The 22,347-nt window shown below is 39.1% G+C and overlaps 1 protein-coding gene across 1 annotated transcript in view; it reads right to left on the reverse strand.

Annotated features, from left to right (window-relative positions):
* The window catches only part of Dpp10 (dipeptidyl peptidase like 10), a 720,356-nt gene that overhangs the window by 557,213 nt on the left and 140,796 nt on the right, over positions 1-22,347 (reverse strand). Inside the window, exon 2 of the mRNA XM_006980956.4 lies at positions 12,637-12,751. Within this exon, the coding sequence (XP_006981018.1) occupies positions 12,637-12,751 (115 nt within the window). The remainder of the gene's footprint in view (positions 1-12,636; positions 12,752-22,347) is intronic.

Genomic DNA, 22,347 nt, shown 5'->3' on the forward strand with positions numbered 1-22,347 from the left:
CAAAGATAGGCACAAGAGCTGGAGCATTGCTTAGTGGATAAAGGGTTTGCCCTGAAGTTAAGACAACTTATTTCAGATTGCCAGAACCCATGTAAATGCCAGGTGAGCATCCTGAATGCTTCCATCCCATCCTCCAAAGGAAGATTTAGGGCATTCCCCAGTAGAAGCTGGATAGCAGCAGTAGCTGTGTTAGTGAGCTCTAAGTTTGATCTAGAGACCTTGTCTCGGAGGAGTAAGGTGGAGAGAGACAGAACAGAATACACGATGTCCTTCACTGATTCTGCACATGTTCACTGCCACACCTATATGTGCATATGCTACACTTACCCAAAGTATGTGTAGCTACATGCAAAGAGTGCTTGTAAAATTTATTTCTTATAATGTGTAACTTAATTGTACACACACACACACACACACACACACACACACACCACATCACTATCACTCAGAATGTGAGTCATATACACAATCATCAGCACCCAGAATGTGAATCACAGAAGAAAAGACTTTTATCTGTGCTGGGAAGAGAGACAGCAATTCACATCCTTAGGATTCTCAACTGTTGAACTGTGAATCATAGAAAATAAATGCATTATCCTTGTCTTCCTAAAGTTACATAGTCATTGATGAGACATTCTCTCCAGGAAAAAGCAGGAGGCTGTAGCTGAGGATATGGCATCAATGTCTGACATGGAGAAGTCAATTTGGGATTAACAGATGTAAGAGTGCTGTTCCCCATTTGAACAAAGATGTCCTCCCCAGTCGAGCAGTGGTGGTGCACGCCTTTAAACCCAGCACTCAGGAGGCAGAGCCAGATGGATCTCTATGAGTTTGAGGCCAGCCTAGGCTACAGAGTGAGTTCCAGGAAAGTCGCAAAGCTACAGAGAAACCCTGTCTCAGGGAGTGGGGGGAAGGAAGATGTCCCCAAGTCTATTCTCACAGATCCACACTTCTCAAGACATTTCTTGAATGGGGCAGGGATTTGCATTTGTCTGAACAATTTAGAAAATGGAAAACAATGTGAATATATATGCCAGAATGATATAAATAATCAAAATCATTCTATTTAAATTGTCATTTTCCATGCAAAGATAACAGGACACTATTTTTAAAAATACTATTCTTTAATTTTGATTTTTTTTAATTTAGCACATGTAGCAATGGGTCCCTTTGTGGCACTGTCATGAATATATGTATTACACTTGGTTCATATTTATCCTTCTGTTCCACAGCCCTCCCCTGTCCCTTCTGGACACTTTTTATTTTCTCTCCAAACTGTTGGTGAGAATATAAACCGGTGAAGCTGCTATAGAAACCACTGTAGAGGCTCCATAAATACTGAAAATGGAACTATTACAGTTCCAGCAATATCACTCTTGGATATTTATCTGAAGGACTCTGTATGTACATGCCGCAAGGATTCTCACATTCATGTTTATCACTGCACTCTTCATAGGGGCAAAGAAATGGAGTCAGCCTAGAAATCCAACAATGGATGAGCATATAAAGAAAATATGGAATTTCATACACACAACAGAATTTTATGTGCCTGCAAAATACAGGTTGGAAGAATGAATTCCTAATATCTGCAGAAAAATGGTAGATCATTATCCTATGTGAAACAAGCCAGATTCATAAAGAGCACCTCATGTTTTCTCTCATATGCAGAAATATGTGTGTGTCTCTCTGTGTGTGTCTCTGTCTATCTGTGTCTATGCATGTGCATAGAAAGTAGAATGGCAACCATAATAGAGGAAGAAGAATTCTTAAGTTTGACAAAGATCTGTCTTTTGTCTATTGATTTATCATCTATAACTGTTATCCATCACTCACTTATTGTCTATCATTTATTACCATCCTCTATCCATCTGTTATACATTTTTAGTGATAAAATAAAAATATTTTAGAAGAAAAGACTAAAAGTGTGTGAAAATACATAAAGCTGTACCATGATATACAATTTTATATAATGTGGTTTAACCGAGTAAATACATATTTATATTTTATTAGGGGCATTTGGCCTGCAGTGAAATTATGACAGGTAAAATAAAAGTTGACATTATGGCTTTCAGCTTCTCAGTTCTTCTTTCCTTGTGTCACACTGAGCTCTTCCACAATGTGTTCCCTTTTAGACATTAACTTTTACTCATTCAAAGAGTGGGGAGCAGAATGCAGCAAAACTCAGCTTTGTGTGCTTACTGACTTTGTGGACTAGCTTGGCCCCTATCTTTCCTCAAGGAGGAAGGAATATGAATCAGAAGCTACTCTACTGAGCTAACCTGTGTGTATTGGTTGCTTTGTCTTGTTGCTGTGACAAAACAGCAGACGAAAGTAACTGAAGGAAGGGAGGACTTATTAGGGCTCATATTATGAAGGTACAGTCCATCATGGAGGGGAAGCCATGATTGTCAGAGCACGAGGAGGCCACTCACACTGCATCCACAGTCAGCAAGCAGAAGGAGATGAAGACTGGTGTTTGGTTTACTTTCTTTTTTTTTTTTATTTAGATTTGCTCCAAGGACATGAGAAGCTCTTGCCCACATTATGGATGAGTTTTCTCAACTCAGTTAATCTGATTCAAGTACTCCCTCAAAGGAATACCAAGATATATATCCACTGTGATTCAGGGAATGATGAGATGGAAGACTATGTGGAGTACCTTGAATACAAACCTGACAAGAAGGTAAGTTTGATCCCCTCAGAATTGTGTAAAGCTAACAGGAGAGAACTGACTCCACAAGGTTGTCCTTTCATGTTGAAACTCATGCGAAAACATATTTACCCAGATGTATACAGCACACACACACAATAATAGTAAATAAAAGTTACAAAATAGAAACCTTTCAGTTGAATATTAGTTATCATAATGTTTAACACTCAAGCAAAGTACTGTACAATATGAATAAATTCTACTCCAGGTTGTTGGTGCAAGGTTAGATAAAACAGTACGTTTCAAGCACTTAGTGTAACGTCTGACATGTGGAAAGCTGTAATAAATGTTGTGTATTAAAAACAGAATTTCTTCTGACCTTTGCAAAATGTAGCAGGAATTGTTAGAAGGTCTTATTAATAAAAACAAACCCAGAGCCAGGTATTGGGTTGAAAACTGAACTATCAGAGAAACAGAACAAGCCACAGCTAACCTCACCTTGCCAAGTTCTCAGGTGATCTCGTTTCCTTAGACTGGAAGGCTCTGTGTCCTCATCTGAACGGATCTCAGATGAACTGCTGCTAAAAGCCTAAAAGCTTAACCAGGCTCTAGTTCCTGGTCCTCACGCCTTACATACCTTTCTGCTTCCTGCCATCACTTCCTGAGATTAAAGGCATGTGTCACCATGCCTGGCTGTTTCCAGTGTGGCTTTGAACTTACAGAGATCCAGATGGATCTCTGCCTTCAGAATGCTAGGATTAAAGGTGGGTTGCCACCATTTTCTGGCCTCTATCTAGTGGCTGTTCTATTCTCTGACCCCAGATAAGTTTATTAAGGTGCACAATATATTGGGGACACAATATCAGCACAGCAAACTTAAACACATTATCATATAAACCAAATTATGTTCTGATACATGTTGGATACTATAAGGAAACTAGAAAAAAATACAATAGTAGAACAAACACAAAATTGTAACTATTCCTACTCTATTTTTATTAGGTATCAGAAATATGTCTATTTAACAAGCAGTAATAGGACTCAGAGAAATGGCTCTGCAGTTAAGAGCACTTGTTGCTCTTGCAGAGGACATTGGTTTGACTCCTGGCACTCATAGTGAGTGGCTCACAACCACCTGTGACTCCAGCTCCAGAAGATCTGATGCCCTCTACAGACTGACCTCTGCAGGCAGCTATGGACACAGACACAGGACATGCAAGTAAACCAAATATAAACAAGCTTTTAAAATAACAGTGAGTTTACTCCCAGGAAACCGTGAGGCTGTTATTGTTTTCTCATGGGTAGGCTAATAGTACTGAGCAATGTGACACTCTTGTATGCTCATCTGTGCTGCTCCTGAAAAGCAAACAAGCAAAGACATTCCATAATTCCTATCAACATAACATAATCTCCTTTTCTAATTCAACAAAAGAAAACAAACAAATTGCATCTTGTTTGATGTTGATGTCTATGCGTGGGTCATGCAAATCTCAAAATCTGTAAAACATTATTTTCCCCTCATAAAAGCATAATGAGAGAGTTTAATTGCTGCTTTGACATTTTAAGACACAGGTCGCACGCTTTAATGACACCTGTTAAATTACAGCTGCCAAGAAACTGTTTGCAGCAGAATCTAACATGACATCCTAACTAACTTCAAGCAGGAGCTATTATTGTGATGGCAAATAATAGTCTCTGGGATCAACCCACTTTAAATTTCTACATAACGAAAACAGATCAACTGTCACATGTCCAATCAAGTCCTTTATGTCATCTAATACTATGCTCACATAGATAGGTGTCTTTCTCTCATTTTATCCAAATCAAATCAGATGAATATATATTTAATATTTGAGTGTCTTTGTTTTAGCGAGCTATTTTATTGTAATTAAATAATACTTTTTATTCAGTTTTATATATTCTATAATGAACTTTAGTCAATTTTACTGACTCTTTACCATTTTTCTGCCCTACCCCCACTGGCCTCCTTCTTCTCAATAAGGCCCCACCTACTTCCACTTATTCTTTTGTGTGTGATCACTGAATTTGGAGCAAGGGCAATTTACTGGTCATTAACACTATTGAAGAAAATGACCCAACTCCTGCAACAATTGCTATTTGCCAATAGTCCCTAAAGGAGGGTTGGGCCTTATGGGCCCTTCTTCAATTCATGATAAAATGTTGAGGGGCCCAGTTTATACAAGTTCTTGTTATGAGGGCTCAAGGCACTTGCTTCTTTCTGGTTATTGTCACAGTAAATAGCAAAAGGAAGCATTCTTCATCTCAGCGTGCGCACAGCAAGGCTTGGTGTCAGGTCACATATTAACCAAAGCTCAGAGAACACTAAGATGTATCAGTATCTTATTAAAGAAGGATCACACTGATGTCCTCTTGAATAATGTTGACTAAGAATGAGCCCAAATTTGAATTCTGCAGTTCTCTCACTGTATCTCCATTTCTCTTTCTCTGTAGTTTGTGGTCAGTGGCATGTCTGTATCCTGTCTTTGGTATGTGTCTGGTCTGTCCTTATTGTTTCTCCCTACCAAAAAACTTTGCTTGACATTTATTGAACAGCAGAGAAGGCATGACATGGAAAAGGAATGATAGATTCTCTACAGAACTCTGTAACAGAATTTACAAGTCACCCAATTGGCTCAGAATAGCATACAGATGTTATCAAACCAGATCTATGAGGCTTGCAATATTTATGGTGGACAGTTGTTTTGAGGTTACATCTACTGTGTTGGCTATTTTCAGCAAATGGTTACCACAACATACACACACACACACACACACACACACACACACACACACACACACACTGTTCTGACTTAGTAGCATGAAAGACAACATAACAAGAGTAAAGGTATTCATTCAGCCTAGGTTGTAATAGCTGATGGCATGGGAAATTCTAAACAAGTAAGATTGATTATATCAGGTTGTTTGTTTGCTTGTTTTTAAGGCAGGGTAAACTTACATGTGCTGAACACACAGTAGGACAGCAGGCTAAGTACATGGTCTCAGATGACCTTTGTTGTACAGTCTGCCCAAATTTCAGTCTTTTAGGGTTCAAGATGTATTTTCATAAAAATATATCACCACAAGGCTGGAACATAAGTCTGTCATTCTGATACTGAGGCCAATTTATTTACATTTGCTTGCTTTATACTTTCTTCAAAAGCAATTTAAATCTGCTGGCCTGCTGAATTGTTTGCATGTACGTGTGTGTGTGTGTGTGTGTGTGTGTATGTGTGTGTGTGTGTGTGTGCATAAGATGTCCTTTAAGAATTTTCCACATGCATACAATGTGCTGCAATTACATTCAACTCTTACGCCCCTCCCACTTCCCCTTGGTCCAGCCTCCTTCCCCTACTCCCACAGTTTCATATGCTTGTTTGTAATTGGTTAGATCCCACAGAGTCCATTTTGTACTGTTCCTAAACTCAGGGGTCTTGGCCCATCCACTGGAGCACAGTTGAACTACCAGGGCCCATACCCAGAAATAAGGCTGGCTCCCCCACCCACAGAAGCCATCAACTGTCTCTAGTTCCTGTTAGGAGGGGCCTGCACAAGTCCCTCCTTTGTCCAGGCTGGGATGGTAACTAGCTTGATCTTGTGCAGGTGCTGTGCAAACAAGAAGAGCCGCTGTCAATTCATGAGTACCAGAGTCCCATCGTGCCTAGAAGACATTATTTTGCTCTGGTTCTCCTCAACTTCTGAACTTCTGGCCTTTATTATCATTCCATCTCCTTTTCTATGGTGGCCCTTAGGTACTGATGGGGAGGGGAGTGATATAGTTGTTCCGTTTGTGGCTGAGCAAACCACTGGCATTTACTCTCTATACTTTGACCAGTTGTGAGTTTTACCATCAACCTCAAAGCGACTTTTCTAATGGAACCTGAGAGCTGCACTAATCTGTGGGAATAGATAATGGGGATTTAGGAGGCAGTTGGATATCATGTCCATTTTGTGAAACGGTAGTAGTAGTTCCATCCCTGAGACCTGTGAGCTTATCAATTAGGGTTTTATAGCCAGGTTTACTATATCAGGCATGTTTTTTCTCCTGTGGACTAGGCATTAAATCAAACCAGAAATCAGTGGGTAGGGAGGTGCAAGTGTGGAAAGGGACAGGAGAGTATGGCAGAAGACAAGGTAGAGGAGAAATAACGAATACTAAGGAGGTTTGAAAAATTCTGATTAAAACAACAATTTTATAAGACTCTCATATAAAAGTTGAAGAGGATTTATCCTACACAGGAGATAATGTTCCAGTTAGAAGCTCTATGTTGAAAAATACAAAGCCCAGTGTCACATGTAGGATATTTCCCATTGAGATGTCAGTCAGACATACTCCAGACATCTCCAAAGCAGTACAGGATATTGCTCCCACTCTTGGTTCCCCACCAGAACTTGATGATAGAACCCAATTATTGAAGGCAGCTACATATTTTGGTCATAGAACATAAGGAAATCAAGTTGGTACTGACTAGCAAGCTTCCTCCTTGCTGTCTACCTCTCATAGTATGGAAGGTTCTATGTAGGCTGTTGGGGAAAAAAAGTCATGAACAGTGTTAATCAGCTGTGAACCCTACAAGCTGTAGTAACGAATGGAGTGGCAAAGTTAAACTGTCCTATTTTGTTTAACATTATGTATGTTTAACATTTATACATGTTTAATGAGATGAAAAGAGTAGTTGATATTTCTTTAAACAAAAGCATGATTCCCTAAGTGTTGACCTCAACTTTGGTTCTGTTGATTGTCATGGCCATCTGTCTAGTTTCCTCTATTCTTGTCCTAGCCTATGACTATAGTGAATTACTTGAGCCTGATGGCTTCTACACTCTACCAGGTAGTATAAATCTGTCTAAACATTAATGTCACTGACTTAGTCTAGGATTTTGTAAACTATTTCCTAATATGGCATTTGAACCATGTATAAAAGTCTTAAAATTGACACTACTTCAGGAAGTAGAAACAAAAGTATTACCTGCTAATATTTGGTTAAGCTGAGATCAGAAGTGAATGTCTGATATTTTTCATGTTCTGATTGGTCTAAAAAAAATCTATGTCAGATGCTCATCTACAGAGCACCAATGTGATAAAAACTTTCCAATAGGAATGACGGCTAGAGCTAACATCAGGGACACTGTGTCAGCACTCTGCAATTTCAGCCTTAGTCAGCCAGGAGAAGAAACATGGAGTGAAGGGCAACAGCCCACTGAGGCTGAATAATGGTGTCATATAAAGAACCCACAGGGTGTTATTTCAACATGACAGGCAAATTGAAGAACTTGATGGATATCCTTTACAAAACATTGTGACTAAAAAACGCTAGGCACTCCTGTTTCACAAACATGCCAAAATTGGTAAACCATATTCCTCAAAAAATGCTTTTCAGAACATGGTAATTCTCTTTCTACACTTAAAACATGTGTTGAGGGGGGCATACAAGTATGTTGATATGTATGTGGGAGGATCATGTATGGTTGTGTGTGTGTGCACCTTATGTAGGTAGCCAGAGGGCAATTTCCATTGTTCTCTCAAGGGACATCTTCCAGGTCCTTTTCCTTTGGGACAAAGAATCTCATTGACCTAAAGCTCAACAACTAAGTGAAACAGAATGGTTCTAGAGTCCCAGGGATTCGGCTGTCTCAACCTTCCTGGTACTTAAATGACAAAACATAGCACTACAGCCAGATCCTGGCCATCAGATTTAGGTATTCATGCTTACACTACAAGAAATTTAACAAGAGAGCTATCTCTAGTCCCTGCTACACATTTGATGTAAATTTAACACTAGGAAGAAAATTTGTTCACATTAGGCTGGTTTCCTACACCCTTAAATGTGAAGGCATTGGTATCATGTTTATAGAGTATAGTTGTTGACTTTACATTCATTGCCTTCTAAAAGTGAAAACCACCATTCCTCCCTCTCCTGTCTTTTCTTTTGGGCTTTTTTGTCTGTCCTTTTGTTTTGATACAATGTCTCTCTATGCGGGACAGCCTGACTGTACTGGTATTTCCTATGTAGACCAGGCTGGCCTCACACTCACAGAGGCCTGTCTCTGCCTTCCCACTGCTGAAAATAAAAACCTGTGGACCCATTATTTCTTAAACCTAATACAAGATAAAAGGTATGTAGGTCTGTTTAATATACCTAAGTACTTGACTCTTGAATTAAATATTGAGTGAAGTTCTTTTTCTTTCCTTTCAGAAATGTTTCCTTTTAAAGAGAATGCTTGATTGGTTAACTCAGTCTTCAAAAACAATCAAGCCTTCTCTTCACAAGGCACAGAAAGTTCTGACAAGTTGGAGACTGAGGCACCTGTCTGAAATTGCTACTGTAATAAAATCTGCAATCAAGCCAAAATTACAATGAACATGTGTTTGTCTAGATATAGCTTGCATTCCTCAGCATTTACCTACAGACTCTGAGGCTATTCTGAGAAAAGCAGCTTCTGAGTAATTTCTCAGACTAGATGATCTTTTGTATGTGTTCACTTATAGAAATCTAAATATAATTGTTTTCAAAGTGAAAATGACACAGGAAGAGTGTGTCTAAACTGGATTTATATATGGCCATAGACTGGTCATCATCATTATATTGCTGTTGTTATTCTTACTATGTTACATGACAGGCATTTGATATGCAATAACTGCAAAAGCAAAAGATCACTTCATATCCCAGAAAACCCACTCTCTGTGTCTGTGTCTGTCTGTCTGTCTCCTCCCCACTCGTGTGTGTGTGTGTGTGTGTGTGTGTGTGTGTGTGTGTGTGTGTGTGTGTGTGTGTGTGTGTTTCTCCTCTGGCTGGCGCCAGGCTTCAGCATTTCCTCATTCTAGAATGAGATACATAGCAAATTCCAGTTCCCTGGGCTGCTTTGTTTCTTAGTCTAACAGCCAACAGGAGGGACAAACATGTTTCTTTAGAATACCTTCATCCATGGCAGGCCTGTGAAAAATATGCATACTCACCATATCCACTTATATCACCTCCCCAGACCGTCGGCTTTGTAAACGGCGGTGGTAGTAGCAGTAGCGTGGGTATCTATTTGCTAAAGGACCATAGTCTACCATAATGATTTTGTTTCTAATTTCATATTATCTATTACCAAAATAACATGGAATTCCAACAGCATTTGAATATGGGGAACACACTTGGAAAATTATAAATTAAAAACAATAGTTGGTCACTCTCACCTGCATGACTAATGTCATATGCAATTCAGTGTTTGGACTGAGTGTGTGTGGAGATTTTCTACATTTATGTGTTTGTGTAACGGGAAGAGAAGATAATACGTTTAAAATTTAACACAGCAGGAACACAGGCTAATACCAGAATATCTACAATATAGTTTTATCCCCACATCTGCCTACTAAAGGTTTTTTGCCTTTTTCCTGTGTATGTTGTGGCATACATATATGTGCATACATGTTTCTATGTATGTGAGCACACATGTGCATGCGTATTTGGATGCCAGAGGCTGATCAGAAGTCTCCTTCCATTTTCCTCCTATTCCTTGAGGCAGACAAGGTCAATTGAACCCAGAGCTTACCCTCCCCTCATCTAGTACGCTCTTCTATCCTGTTGCTGCAGGCTTCTTTTGCTGATATTAGAACAAACTCCTTTGGGCTTCCAAAATAGACTGAAGACCAACAGTTATCCAGGAATCCTCCAGGCCTTAGCACCACAGTGGGACTGAGCAACTACCAGACTCCCCACCTTTCCAGGGTCAAACAGCCTTTTGGACTGTATAGACCACGCTGTGTAAGCCGTTCCAATAACTCTCCTTTTAATATATATGTATCACATTCATTAAATGAGTGAGACAAAAATCTGAGAGAATGAACCACGGAGGCAAAGGGAGTAGAATCAGATTGGAAGGATGTGTTCAAAGGAAGCAGAGAAATCGTGGAACCAGGCTTTTGCATCTGGGGAACAGGCACCCATTCAAGACAGCAAAAGCAAGTGGTTCATTTTTTTTGTAATTATGCTCAAATTCTTATGTTTAAGTGAAACACCATCTGAACAGAAGCTCATCTTCCTGGAGCGGAGCCTCTTGGCTTGCGGCAGTCACTTATTAGAGCCATCACGTTGCTCAATTACACCAAAGCACAGATGTACAAATGAGGCAGTGAGTGGGAGGCCCCACGGAGCATACCCAGGGAGCCAGTTCTTTCCAGGAAATTGTTCTCATCTCTTACTTCTTCCGTTACCTTTCTCTCCTGGTCCCTCTCCCTTTGGCTCCCTTCCTTCCTTTCTCAGTCTCTCCAGAGGATACATAAACACTATCAACTATTTATTTTTGGTAGTTTACACATTTGGGAATCACCATTTTTTTTTACGAAGATAGAATATTTCACCAAGGCCCACGCTGGAGTGATTGATAACTGTCATTTGTGTAATTAGTCACTATAATTACATGAGTAAATGACGCTGAAATGGAGCCCTTGTTAATCACATTTTGTTCAACAGGAAATAAGTTCACTGTCTTTGCAGGCTTAGATAATGAGGAATGTGGGGCAGGAGCTGAAGTGTAAATAAAAGCACTCGGCAAGAGGTCACAAGTGTGTTCCTTCGGTACATTTAAGCCACTCAGTCCTATTCCAGAAATGACTACGTTTCCATAACACTAAGCACAGTTAGTTCATCTTTGCAAAAGATACTCAGGTGGGCTACAGAAGCATGTCAGTTTTGTCCTTTTCTGGAAGATGGCTTGGGGAGACAACTACCTCTGCCTCCTTTATTAACAGCTACAAAAGAATAATAAAACTCCTGGAGATTGAAAAAGTACTCATGGAAGAACTAAGCCCACAATGATTCCCATATCAAAATATGTAAAGATCCCTGTCCAAAGATTATTGTAGGGGGATACTCATTAAGGTATTAGGACACCATAAATGAAAATGGAAGAGGAGAAAAGGAAAAAGGACTCCACTCTCTGCTCACTCTCTTGTGATATGAGCTCTACCTCTCTCACATTCTATTGGTCCATATATTGAGTTATCATTCACAGAACTGCAGTTCCAGACCCTTCACCTCCAACCTTCAGCCCACAACGAAAGTCAAAAGTGTGCTATCACTGTGATTTACGGGATTTGCAAAGGACTTCAGAACCAATGCAATCAATACCGAGGACAATTTTGTTACCAGATTCAAACTCAGCCTCTCTCTTAAGATCTTGTTCCTTTGTGATTTTACGTATCCTGGACTGATATTAACCAATGTAGCCAAGAAGAATCATGTGCTTCTGACCTTTGGGCATCTACCCCCACCTCAGGTATTATAGCTGTGCACCACCTCTGCTCACTTATGTAGTGCTGCCTATGGATCCAGGGCCTCATTCATGCTAGTCAAGCACTCTCATCAATTAACTACATCCACAGACCCCATTTTGCCCTTCCTTTTGGAAAATGCTGTATAAATGCTATTTATGAAATGTTTATGTATCATACATAATATTTGGAGAATAGGTTCTTGCACTTGGCATTAGGCATTAAGCACACATGCTCCTTTTTTGTATTTTGTGTATGTTGGGCATTGGCTTATTTCTCCATGGATTACTGTTGTATTATATGTTTGTTCATCCAATATCTACTTGAAGGATATATGGATTCATTCCTAGTTTGGGGTGGTTTGTAATACAATTTCTATAAATATTGGAATGCAAAAAAGAGTCACATGACTTAGACATTTGTAAAACCAACAAATAAAAAAATGAATATTTGTCTTTAGATAGTAACAGAGACCAACAATGGTCTTAGCATCCTCATTTTATATATCTCATGTTCCAGCTTCACCCAAAATGCCTACATAATATTCAAGCTATGAAATGTACCATGCCAATAGCAAAGTTGTCTATTGTACTTTAAAAAAATCCAGCCTGTATTAATCTGCCCAAATAAACCACATACTATCAACTTCTTAAGGCATCATGAGCATCCACCACAGCGCCATCCAAAGCTAGGAGCAGCAATAGATTACCTGGTGTTAACAGGATGACAGACATCGTGATGAGTGAGCATACTACCAAGATCACCAGCAGGGCAATGGCAATTCCCTTCCAGTTTCTCTGTGGAGGGCTGTTACTTCCCAGTTCCTATAGAGACATAAAAGGAGTTCCATGATTATACTTGCTTTAGGAGAAATACATCCATAAAGGAAAGATTCAGCATGGGTACAATCACAGTCTGAAATCTGATTATAATCAGTTTTCTCTTCAGCACTTCTTTAATTATTCAATGGATATCTTTGAATATCCATTTGGTGGCAAATCTCCTTTCCTTAGCAAAGAAAGTAGCAAAGTTTATTTCTGATGTCTTGGTGAAATAGAGCTCCAATGCTTTTACTGTGGGCAGAAGACTATGTAAAGGGGCTGCGAACAACAATGTTAACATTCAATTGTCATCACTATAATTAAAGATACCACAAAGAATTAAATACACGTTTATTCTCAAAGCATTGTCCACTGCTGTTTTAAATATATGAGGGAAAAGATTGAAAACAAGAGAATGACACCAAATGTTCCTAACCATCAAACAGTGTACATTTGTTAATGTAGTCGGTTACTTCAAATAGATTTTCTACCAGTCATTAAAAGCAAACAGAATCTAGCAGCTAAATTATATAAGTTCTTCTGTATCAATGATTAAAAATATTCTTTTACTGGGCAATGTACAGATATTGGGGAGGAGATCAGATTGATGGGATAGGGTAAACTCAAACATCTCTTACAATGTATATAGTTGAGGTATTCATTCTCCAGTTGACCTATGTTCTACTCTGCTGCCTAGAAATGTAGAAGCTTAATTTGTCAAAGCAAAGTTCACAACACAGAAGATTGAAATGAATGCCAACTCTTCATTGAAATAATTTTATACAACGTGGAACTTGAATCTGGTGAGATGGCTTGGGGCTTACGAGCAATTAATGCTCTTGCAGAGAACTGCAGTTCTGTTCCCAGAGCCTATATTAGGTAGTTCACAACCACCATTGTTCTCTTCTGGTCTCTGAAGTCACCTGAACCTTTAGGCACACACTCACATGCACATTCTCTCTCTCTCTCTCTCTCTCTCTCTCTCTCTCTCTCTCTCTCTCTCTCTCTCTCACACACACACACACACACACACACACATACACACACACTAAAATAAAGTTTTAAAAAATACCACACTGACACTGATTCTCATATTGTGGTTATAGCATTGAGTTCAGTCATAAACACACTCAGTGTTACCACCTGGGACAAGGAAAACTCAGTTCATAGGAGATGATATATGGTGAGTTGTTCTCATTCTCAAAGCAGCCATCCAAACATTAGTAAGTTTGTCTTTCATGATGAGGAAAAATTACAATGACTTTCCATACACCAATTTTCAACTTTTGCTTGCTTTTTTTTCTGTGTGTGACTGTTGTGCTTATATTTGTGATGCATGTGTGTGTGGGGGGGGTGTACATGTTCCTACATGTGAATGCAAGCGCAGAGGCCAGAGAAGGTCCTCAGATGTCCACTCTATTACTCTTCCTCTTAGTACCTTTAGATGAGGTTTCTCACTGGACCTGATATTGGCCATTTTTTGGCTAAGCTGGTGGCCACAAGCTCCAGTATCCTCTTGTCTGTCTTCAACTTCACAGGCATGAGAGGCATGTATGCTCACATCCTGCTTTTCACAAGAGTGCTGGGAATCTGAACTCAGGACCTCATGATTGTGCACCCAGTTCTCATACCCATGAGCCACCTCCCTGGCCTTAAACTATGCTTATTTTTTAACCCCTCTTTTTCTCTTATACTTGTGAGAATTTCTATTAATTGTCTCCCAGATAAATCAAGTGAGATAAATCACTACATCATTCATTTTAGACTAGTTAACACAAACAATAGATGATGACAGCTGACAAACTCTCCCCCGGAATGTAGTATTCCCATAGGCTTTTCAAGATGTTCATCTACTACAGCAGTTTTCAACCTGTGGGTTGAGACCCCCTCAGGGGTAACATATCAGATATCCTACATATCAGACATTTACACTGTAACTCATAACAGTAGAAAATTATAGTTATGAAGCAGCAATGAAGAAATTATAGTTTGAGGTCACCAAGACATGAGAAACTGTAGCATAAGAAGGTTGAGAACCACTGATCTACTGGAAGAGGTATATGTGATGATAGGTAATTCTCTGTGGTAATGCCTATCTGCTCCTCAGAAGCCAGTGACAGGAATAATCACTAGTATGATCAAAACCAGCAAATGTTCTGCAAGTTACCAAATACCTGATCCCAAGGACCAATAGATAAGTTTGGAGAAATGATTCAGTCAGTAAAATATATCCTTTGAAGCATGAAGTTTGAAGACCTGCTTTTGATTCAGAGTACTCATGTAATAAAAGAAGCTAGGTGGGTGACATATGTAATCTCAGTTTTTGGAGTGGCAGTGGAGACAGGAGGATCCCTGGGGCTTGCTGACCAGCTGGCCTGGCTAAATCATTGGATCACAGGCCAGCAAGAGATTCTGCCTCAAGAAAACAGGTGAACTTCATACTTTGTACTTAGGAATGACAATAGATGTTTACCTGCTACCTGTTTACACATGTACACCCACATGGAAATACACCTACATACACATCCACATATACACACAAAAATAAATTTTACGCAAAGCTACACAGAGAAACCCTGTCTCAAAAAACCAAAAAATAAATAAATAAATAAATAAATTTTAAAAAACGTGTTTTCTCTAACTACATGTATAAGTAAAAATGGGAGATTTTTTTTTAAAAAAAATATCATTATTTGTGCTTAAAAATATATGCTAATACTCGAGGCTTAAAGTCTGAGCATTTATCTCACTGGTTCTTCAGTCTGTTTCTGAACAGTCACCAGCTGTCCCAAATTGAAACTCCTTGCCTTTTATCTCTTCCTTGTATTTACTTTAGTGCTTCAATAACCTTCCTACGTGCTTAATTCTTCAAATACAAACATGACGTTTCCTAAAATTCAACCCATAAAACTCCAAATTATTTCAAATGAAGCAACAGATTGTACCAAATCATTCCCTCTTGGGAAGCTCAAATTTTTAAATTATTTTTATTTGAATTGTTTCTATTCTCTTCATGTTGTTCATATTTTCAACTACAAATAGTTTCAAGGATGATTTGGTCACAAGTGGTCCAAGGACATTTGTACAGAATTGTGTAGGTTTAGCACATTTGAGATTCCTCACATTGAGCATCAAAATTCAGTTGGTTTGAAAACATTAATGATAAACTCTGAATCACTAATAATGTGTTGGTATCACATTAGGGAAAGAGATATAAACACATATAGACACATATAGACATAAACACATATAGACACATATAAACACATATAGAAAGAGATATATCACATATGGAAAGAGATATAAACACTTTCCCCCAGTGCTATATGACTGGGAACAAGACTAAATTTGAATTCTCTACTTTCTTTGTGTCTTCCCCTGCCCCTGCCTGTTCATTGTATGAGTCTGAATTTGTGCCTGTCTGAAAGTTGCTTTCCAAATCTGTCTCTGTGTCTCTGTGTGTGCCTTTAACAAAGGCCTTTGCTATGTCTTTATTGAACAGCATAGAAAGCATCACATGGGAAAATAATGGAATACTTTACAGAAACAATTAATAAAGTTTTACAAGGAATTAAGTCACTGACTACAACTGACAGAGACAACCAACGGTATTACAGACATCATTGTTTATTAAGCAATATCTATATGTTACATTCAGTAGTCATAGTGGATATTCATTTTCTAAGGTTGCTTTCAGCATATATTTTATGTTTTCAACCAATGATTGTCCTAACACACCTAACAGATACCCATGCATTATTCTCTGCATCAGGGACATGGAAGTATAGGCACCTTAAAACTACAGCTGTACATTAGCTTAGTTTGTAAGCATAGGAAATTCAACACAATTAAAGGTGATTGTTCCACTGTTCAGTTAAAGGCTGGTTAAACAAACAGGCTGAGTACATAGTAGTCTTAAGTCTTATGTGATCTCAAAGTGTATTAACTCTGTCATTGAGGTCCAGCAAAAGTCCTAGTCTCTTAGAATTTAAGAGATATTTTCATAATAATTTGTTGCTTCACTGAAAAATCTGAAAATATCTTTAAAAGTAGCTAAAATAACCAACTCTGGAAAGTTGTCCTCTGACTCCCAAACACTCCTGAGCTGTGGGACACTCAGCACACACACACACACACACACACACACACACACACACACACACACACACACACGTGCACCCAAAAATATAATAAAAAACAATAAATAAATGTAATAAAATTAATTTGAAATTTTCTATATTATTTCATATCAGAAAACAGCATTTAGATGTAATATTTAGTAAAGCAAAGGCTATGAATTTCAATTCATTTGGGATGTTTGTAAGATGTAGTTAGAAAATGTTTACCCAGATCTTACCCCGCCCCCCCAAAAAAACCCTCAAAATACAGAACTCTGACAACTAGCCAAATTTCCAAAAAGACTGCTCTGTATCATTTTACGAAAGGTCTGTAGTGATCTTGGGTTCAGAATTTGAGAACATTATACATAATGCACCTGGGAAGACTTTGAGATATGATATGTGCGGTGCACATAGGTTGTACTGAAAAGTTTGACAAGTGCCAATATAACACAAGGCTAAACGCAAATAACATGGAAGCATTCTGAGTTTATCATTTCCCACAAACTACATTGTGGGAAATGAGGAATGTCACCTAATTCTTCAAACAGACATGAAGTAAACATTATGCATAGTCAACATGTACAGAAACAGGCTGGTAAAGGCTATGGGATAGTGCGGGATTCTGAAGCCATCCCAAATCCAGAATTACAAATTAGAAGCACTCTTTTTAAAAAGAAAGTCTATTGAAAACTAAAGTTTCTATGTAAAGAAAGTTCAGTGATTTCTGTGGTTCTTTACTTTTTTGAAAGAGAATAATTGACATAATTTATAAGCTAGAATAGACCAATAACAAATTGAGATAATATTCAAGGAAATCCCAAAACATACAGGACTAAATACTTTTAGTGTTTCTTAAAAACTACATTGTGTGTGTGTGCGTGTGAGCACGCGCTCACAATAATAGCTCAAGTATGAAGGTCAAAGAGAAGACAACTTTGGACTATCTTCTTTCCTTCCATGCTGTGTATGTGTGGTTCACAGATGCCATGGTGTGATTGGAAGGACAGGGAAGAACCTGCAGGGGTCAGTTCTCCCCTTATATCTTATGTGTCCTGTTGGGGAACCTCAGCAGCAAGTACCTTTTCCCATGGAGTGATCTTACCCTCCCAGGATTACAGATTGTGTCTGAAACTACTAATTTTGACATCATTTTAAATGTTTTCTAGAATACTAAAGCAATTTTGTGTGTGGTACTAGGAACTGAACTTATAGGTTTGTGTTCCACTGAATAAAATCTTTATCCATTTGTTTTAGTTTTAACTTTATTTTCAGACAGACTATCACTAACAAACCCTGGTCATAAACCTGATCCTCCTGCCTCAGCAACTGCAGTAGCTGAGATTACATACATATACCACTCAGCATAGCTTAAAAAATATGTTCCTATATTTCTCCAAAATAAGGTGGGGAGCATGGGAGAGGGATACTAACATCAGCTCCTATCCTCTACATTCATGTACACACACATTACACAGACTTTTTTCTTTGTTTCTTAGTGTGTGTATATACACCTACGTGTCTGTGCCCTCTGAGGGAAGAAGAGGGTGTCTCGTGCCTGGATCTAGAGTTACAGGCACCTTTCTCTTCCAACATAGAAAATGATCACATTACACAACTTTAAAAAGTATGCTTATTACAAATAAGTGCAGTTTGAATGAATAGGCTGCAGCCTCACCTGGATTTCGTGAGAACTGTAGAGTGCCTCAGTGGGTCAAGTCAACAGCTGCAGCCTCAGTCACCTGGACGTTTGTTAGAACTATAGGTAGTGGGTAGACATTCCAGGTTTGATCTGGAAGTTCCAACCCCCATTGAGGCTTAGGAAACTGTCACGCCTACAAGGCGGGGCCAAGTGAGGCACCGAGATATCAGGATGGTCGAGCGCACTCTCTCAGTTCCTGGACCCTAGATGGTGGAGGTTGACCTAGTAGAGCTCCAGAGAACACCGCTGGACTGCGATACACCTTCCCCAGACCCCGCGACCTACCTATCCCTTCATTTGTAAGTTACCCACTAAATAAATCTTCCTTTTAACTACCTGGAGTGGCCTTAATAAGTTCACCAATAACTATAGAGTACTTCAGTGTTACATGTGCAACCTCAGTGCCTTTTACTCCTTTTGCTTTAAGGTGTGTGTTGTGTTTGGTTTTCTTTTTCACCAATACTTAGCTTCTGAAAGAGATGGAAATTGTATCGATTGCCATTTGCCATTCACTCCTCCCCAGTAATTAGAATTGTGGATGACATGCCTTTCTAGTAGGAATACCATGAAGTTAGAAGGAGTGGTGGTTTGAAAAAAAAATGGCTCCTATAGAGTGGCACTATTTATTCGGAGCTGTGGATTTGTTGGAGTAGGTGTGGCCTTGTAGGAGGAAGTGTGTCACTGTGGGAGGGAGTGGGGGTTAAGGTCTCCTGTACTCGAGATACACCCAGTGTGACGCACAGTTGCTTCTGCCTGTGGATCAAGATGTAGAACTTAGCTCCTTCTCCAGCACCATGTCTGCCTACATATCACCATGAAGATCCCTGGACTAAACCTCAGAAACTGTAAGCCACCAGCCCAATTAAATGTTTTCCTCTATAAGAGTTGCTGTGGTCATGGTGTTTCTTACGGCAATAGAAATCCTAAATAAAACAGAAGGGAAACAAGGATCATTACCAATACAGTCTATAATGTATTTACATTTTCAATGTTCTGACTTAGGAGAATTTAGATTAGGCTAAGCATCTGTGGTACTTACAGTTCCAAACCACAGCTAAATTTAGTTTCAAAGTAATTGAGATGGAAACAGGGGCTGGAGAGATGGCTCAGTCTTTGTGCGAGCTTGTTTTTCTTTCAGAGGACCTGAGTTCAGTTCCCAGCACCTGTATCAGGCAACAGAAAACTGCCTGTGACTCTAAATCCAGGGATGAGACACCCTCTTCTTGCCTAAGTACATAGGTACATGCAACAACAGAGAGAGAGAGAGAGAGAGAGAGAGACAGAGACAGAGACAGAGACAGAGACAGAGACAGAGAACGAGACCATAGAATAAATCTGGTAACAAAAAGATAAAAACAATCAGATCTAAAGTTGGAAAAGTAGTCAACTAGGAGCACTAGCCTTGTGCACTGATCCTGTAGCCCATAATCCACAGGAATGAAACCCAATTCAACACTAAAAAAAAAAAAAAAACAAAAAAAAAAAACAAAAAAAAAACAAAAAAAAAAACTTAATTAAAACTTTTTTTGCTGTTTTTATTACTAAATTGCATGATTTTTAAGTGTACTGTATTGATGACAATGCAATGTATCAAAATATATGATATGAAAATGTCTTTCAATTAAAAACATTAAAAAATAAAATAAAAGTTTAGACACCGCTGTGGGGGCAAGCCCTAGTTCCTTCAATGACGCAGCAAGCATGAAAACACCTGCTGACCACAGCATGGTTTGGGCCTTTGTAAGCTCCTGCCACAACCAGGGGAATGGCGATCAAGGAAAGAATGAGAAGAAAAACTAAATTTTAAAGAAAAATAATGTATGTACACAGAGAGAGAGAGAGAGAGAGAGAGAGAGAGAGAGAGAGAGAGAGAGAGAGAGAGAGACGTAGGGTTGGATCTTCTTTGATTTATACTTACTCTGGCTCTATCATCTCTCAACAAGGAAGGAAGGACAGCTGGGAATTCACAGAGTACTCCAGTAAGAAACATCCTCAGCACTATAGAGGTGGCTCAAAGTTGAAGAGCACTTGCTGCTCTAGCAGAGGCCTCAAGGTGTCTCACAACTGTACATAACTCCACTCAAGGGTTCCTCTGGCTTTCTCAAGTACTTGTACTCCTATGTACACACACACACACACACACACACACACACACACACACACACACACACAAACACACACACACACACAAACACACACACACACACACACACACACAAACACACACACACACACACATACACTAAATCTTTAAACAAGGGAAACAGATGCATCATGCTATCAGCTATGCTGTGTCAATTTTCCCATTACTTCATAATGGTGCCTGCCAGCTGCTCCCAGTTCCTTTCTCACGTCTCTTCGGAGAGCTCCTCTCTGTGCTCTCGATGTCACAGTCCCCTCTGTTCCCCTGTGCTTCACCTTCTTCATTGCCCTATCTTCTCTAGGCTTTGGAGTTCTGGGGCCTTATCCATTTACTCCCTTACTTCTCTATATGAACTTAATCTAAAGATCTTATCAATAGTACTTCATAAGTGACTCCATTTTTTAATTAACTAAACATTCTTTGACAATATCTTATGTATATAACATATCTTGCAAACCTTCACCCATAACCTTTCTGATCTCCGTCCCACCACTTCCCAACACCAACTCCCCAAGAGTCCTTTTCTCTCATTCATCATTTTTATCTTCTTTTCTGATCCACTGTTTATCCAGGGACATCTGTGTGACCATGGGTTTGGAACAGTTGGCTGGAACCTGGTAGGCTCACTATTGGGTGGATAACTAAAGACGATGATTGTCTCTTCCCCAGATCCACCAGCCTCTCCCCAACCTATGATTAAGTTACTAAAATTGTTTGCCAACTTTGTATATCAGTGTCAATGATGACTGAAATAAAGAAAAGCAAACTCTAGGACTCAGAAAGCTAAGGATATTGCTACACTCTCTGAAGGCATAATCTCCTGCCTAGAAGAGCAGCCTTGTGTACCAATACCAGTTGCTCTCAATAGTGCATACTTCTTAATATCATCTGTGAAACCTAGACCTCTCAATTCTACTTCTCTGAGCCCCTCTCCTCTCATTAACAGACTCATGCTAAATAGATTGTGGAACTTAGTATGAACTTTTATACTTTTCCAAATCTTATTTCTCGGTAGTGTGTTGTTCTCTACCTTTCTAGATCATTATTTATCACACCTTGGTATGATCCATAGAACAGCACTATCAGCATTACTTGAAATCTTGTTTGAAGTAAACATTATTCAGCCCATCCCAGACTTCCCGAATTCCTATAACCAGAGCAGGCAGAACAAAGAGTTCCCTGGGCTCTCCAGAGGAGTCTGCTATAAACTGAAGAAACATTCTTTGAGGTGGGCTATGCTAACCAAGATCACTGCCACCTGTGTATGTACAGCTGCAAAGAATTTCTGGCTAGTCCAACAATCTTTGTTTTTAAAAACCTCCCTAGGTGAGGGGTTTGGAGTGCAGCTCAGTTGGAGAGTGAGAGATTATTTGTCTAGCATTCATGATTCCCTGGTTTTTTTATCCTCAGAACTTCATAAACTGTGTGTGTTGATGCATACCTGTAATTCTTGAACTCTGGAAGTAGAAGCAGGAGGATCAAGATCATCCTGTGTGATGAGTTAGAAACAAGCCAAGGCTACATAAAGTTCTCTAAAATAACAAACAAACAAACCAACAAACCACTACAACAAAAGGATAATCTAGATGATTCCTGTGCAAAAGAAAGAATGAAAGTTTTCAAGTTAATATGATCT

Source organism: Peromyscus maniculatus, chromosome 11, assembly GCF_049852395.1.
Source record: "Peromyscus maniculatus bairdii isolate BWxNUB_F1_BW_parent chromosome 11, HU_Pman_BW_mat_3.1, whole genome shotgun sequence".
NCBI classification, from domain to species: domain Eukaryota; kingdom Metazoa; phylum Chordata; class Mammalia; order Rodentia; family Cricetidae; genus Peromyscus; species Peromyscus maniculatus.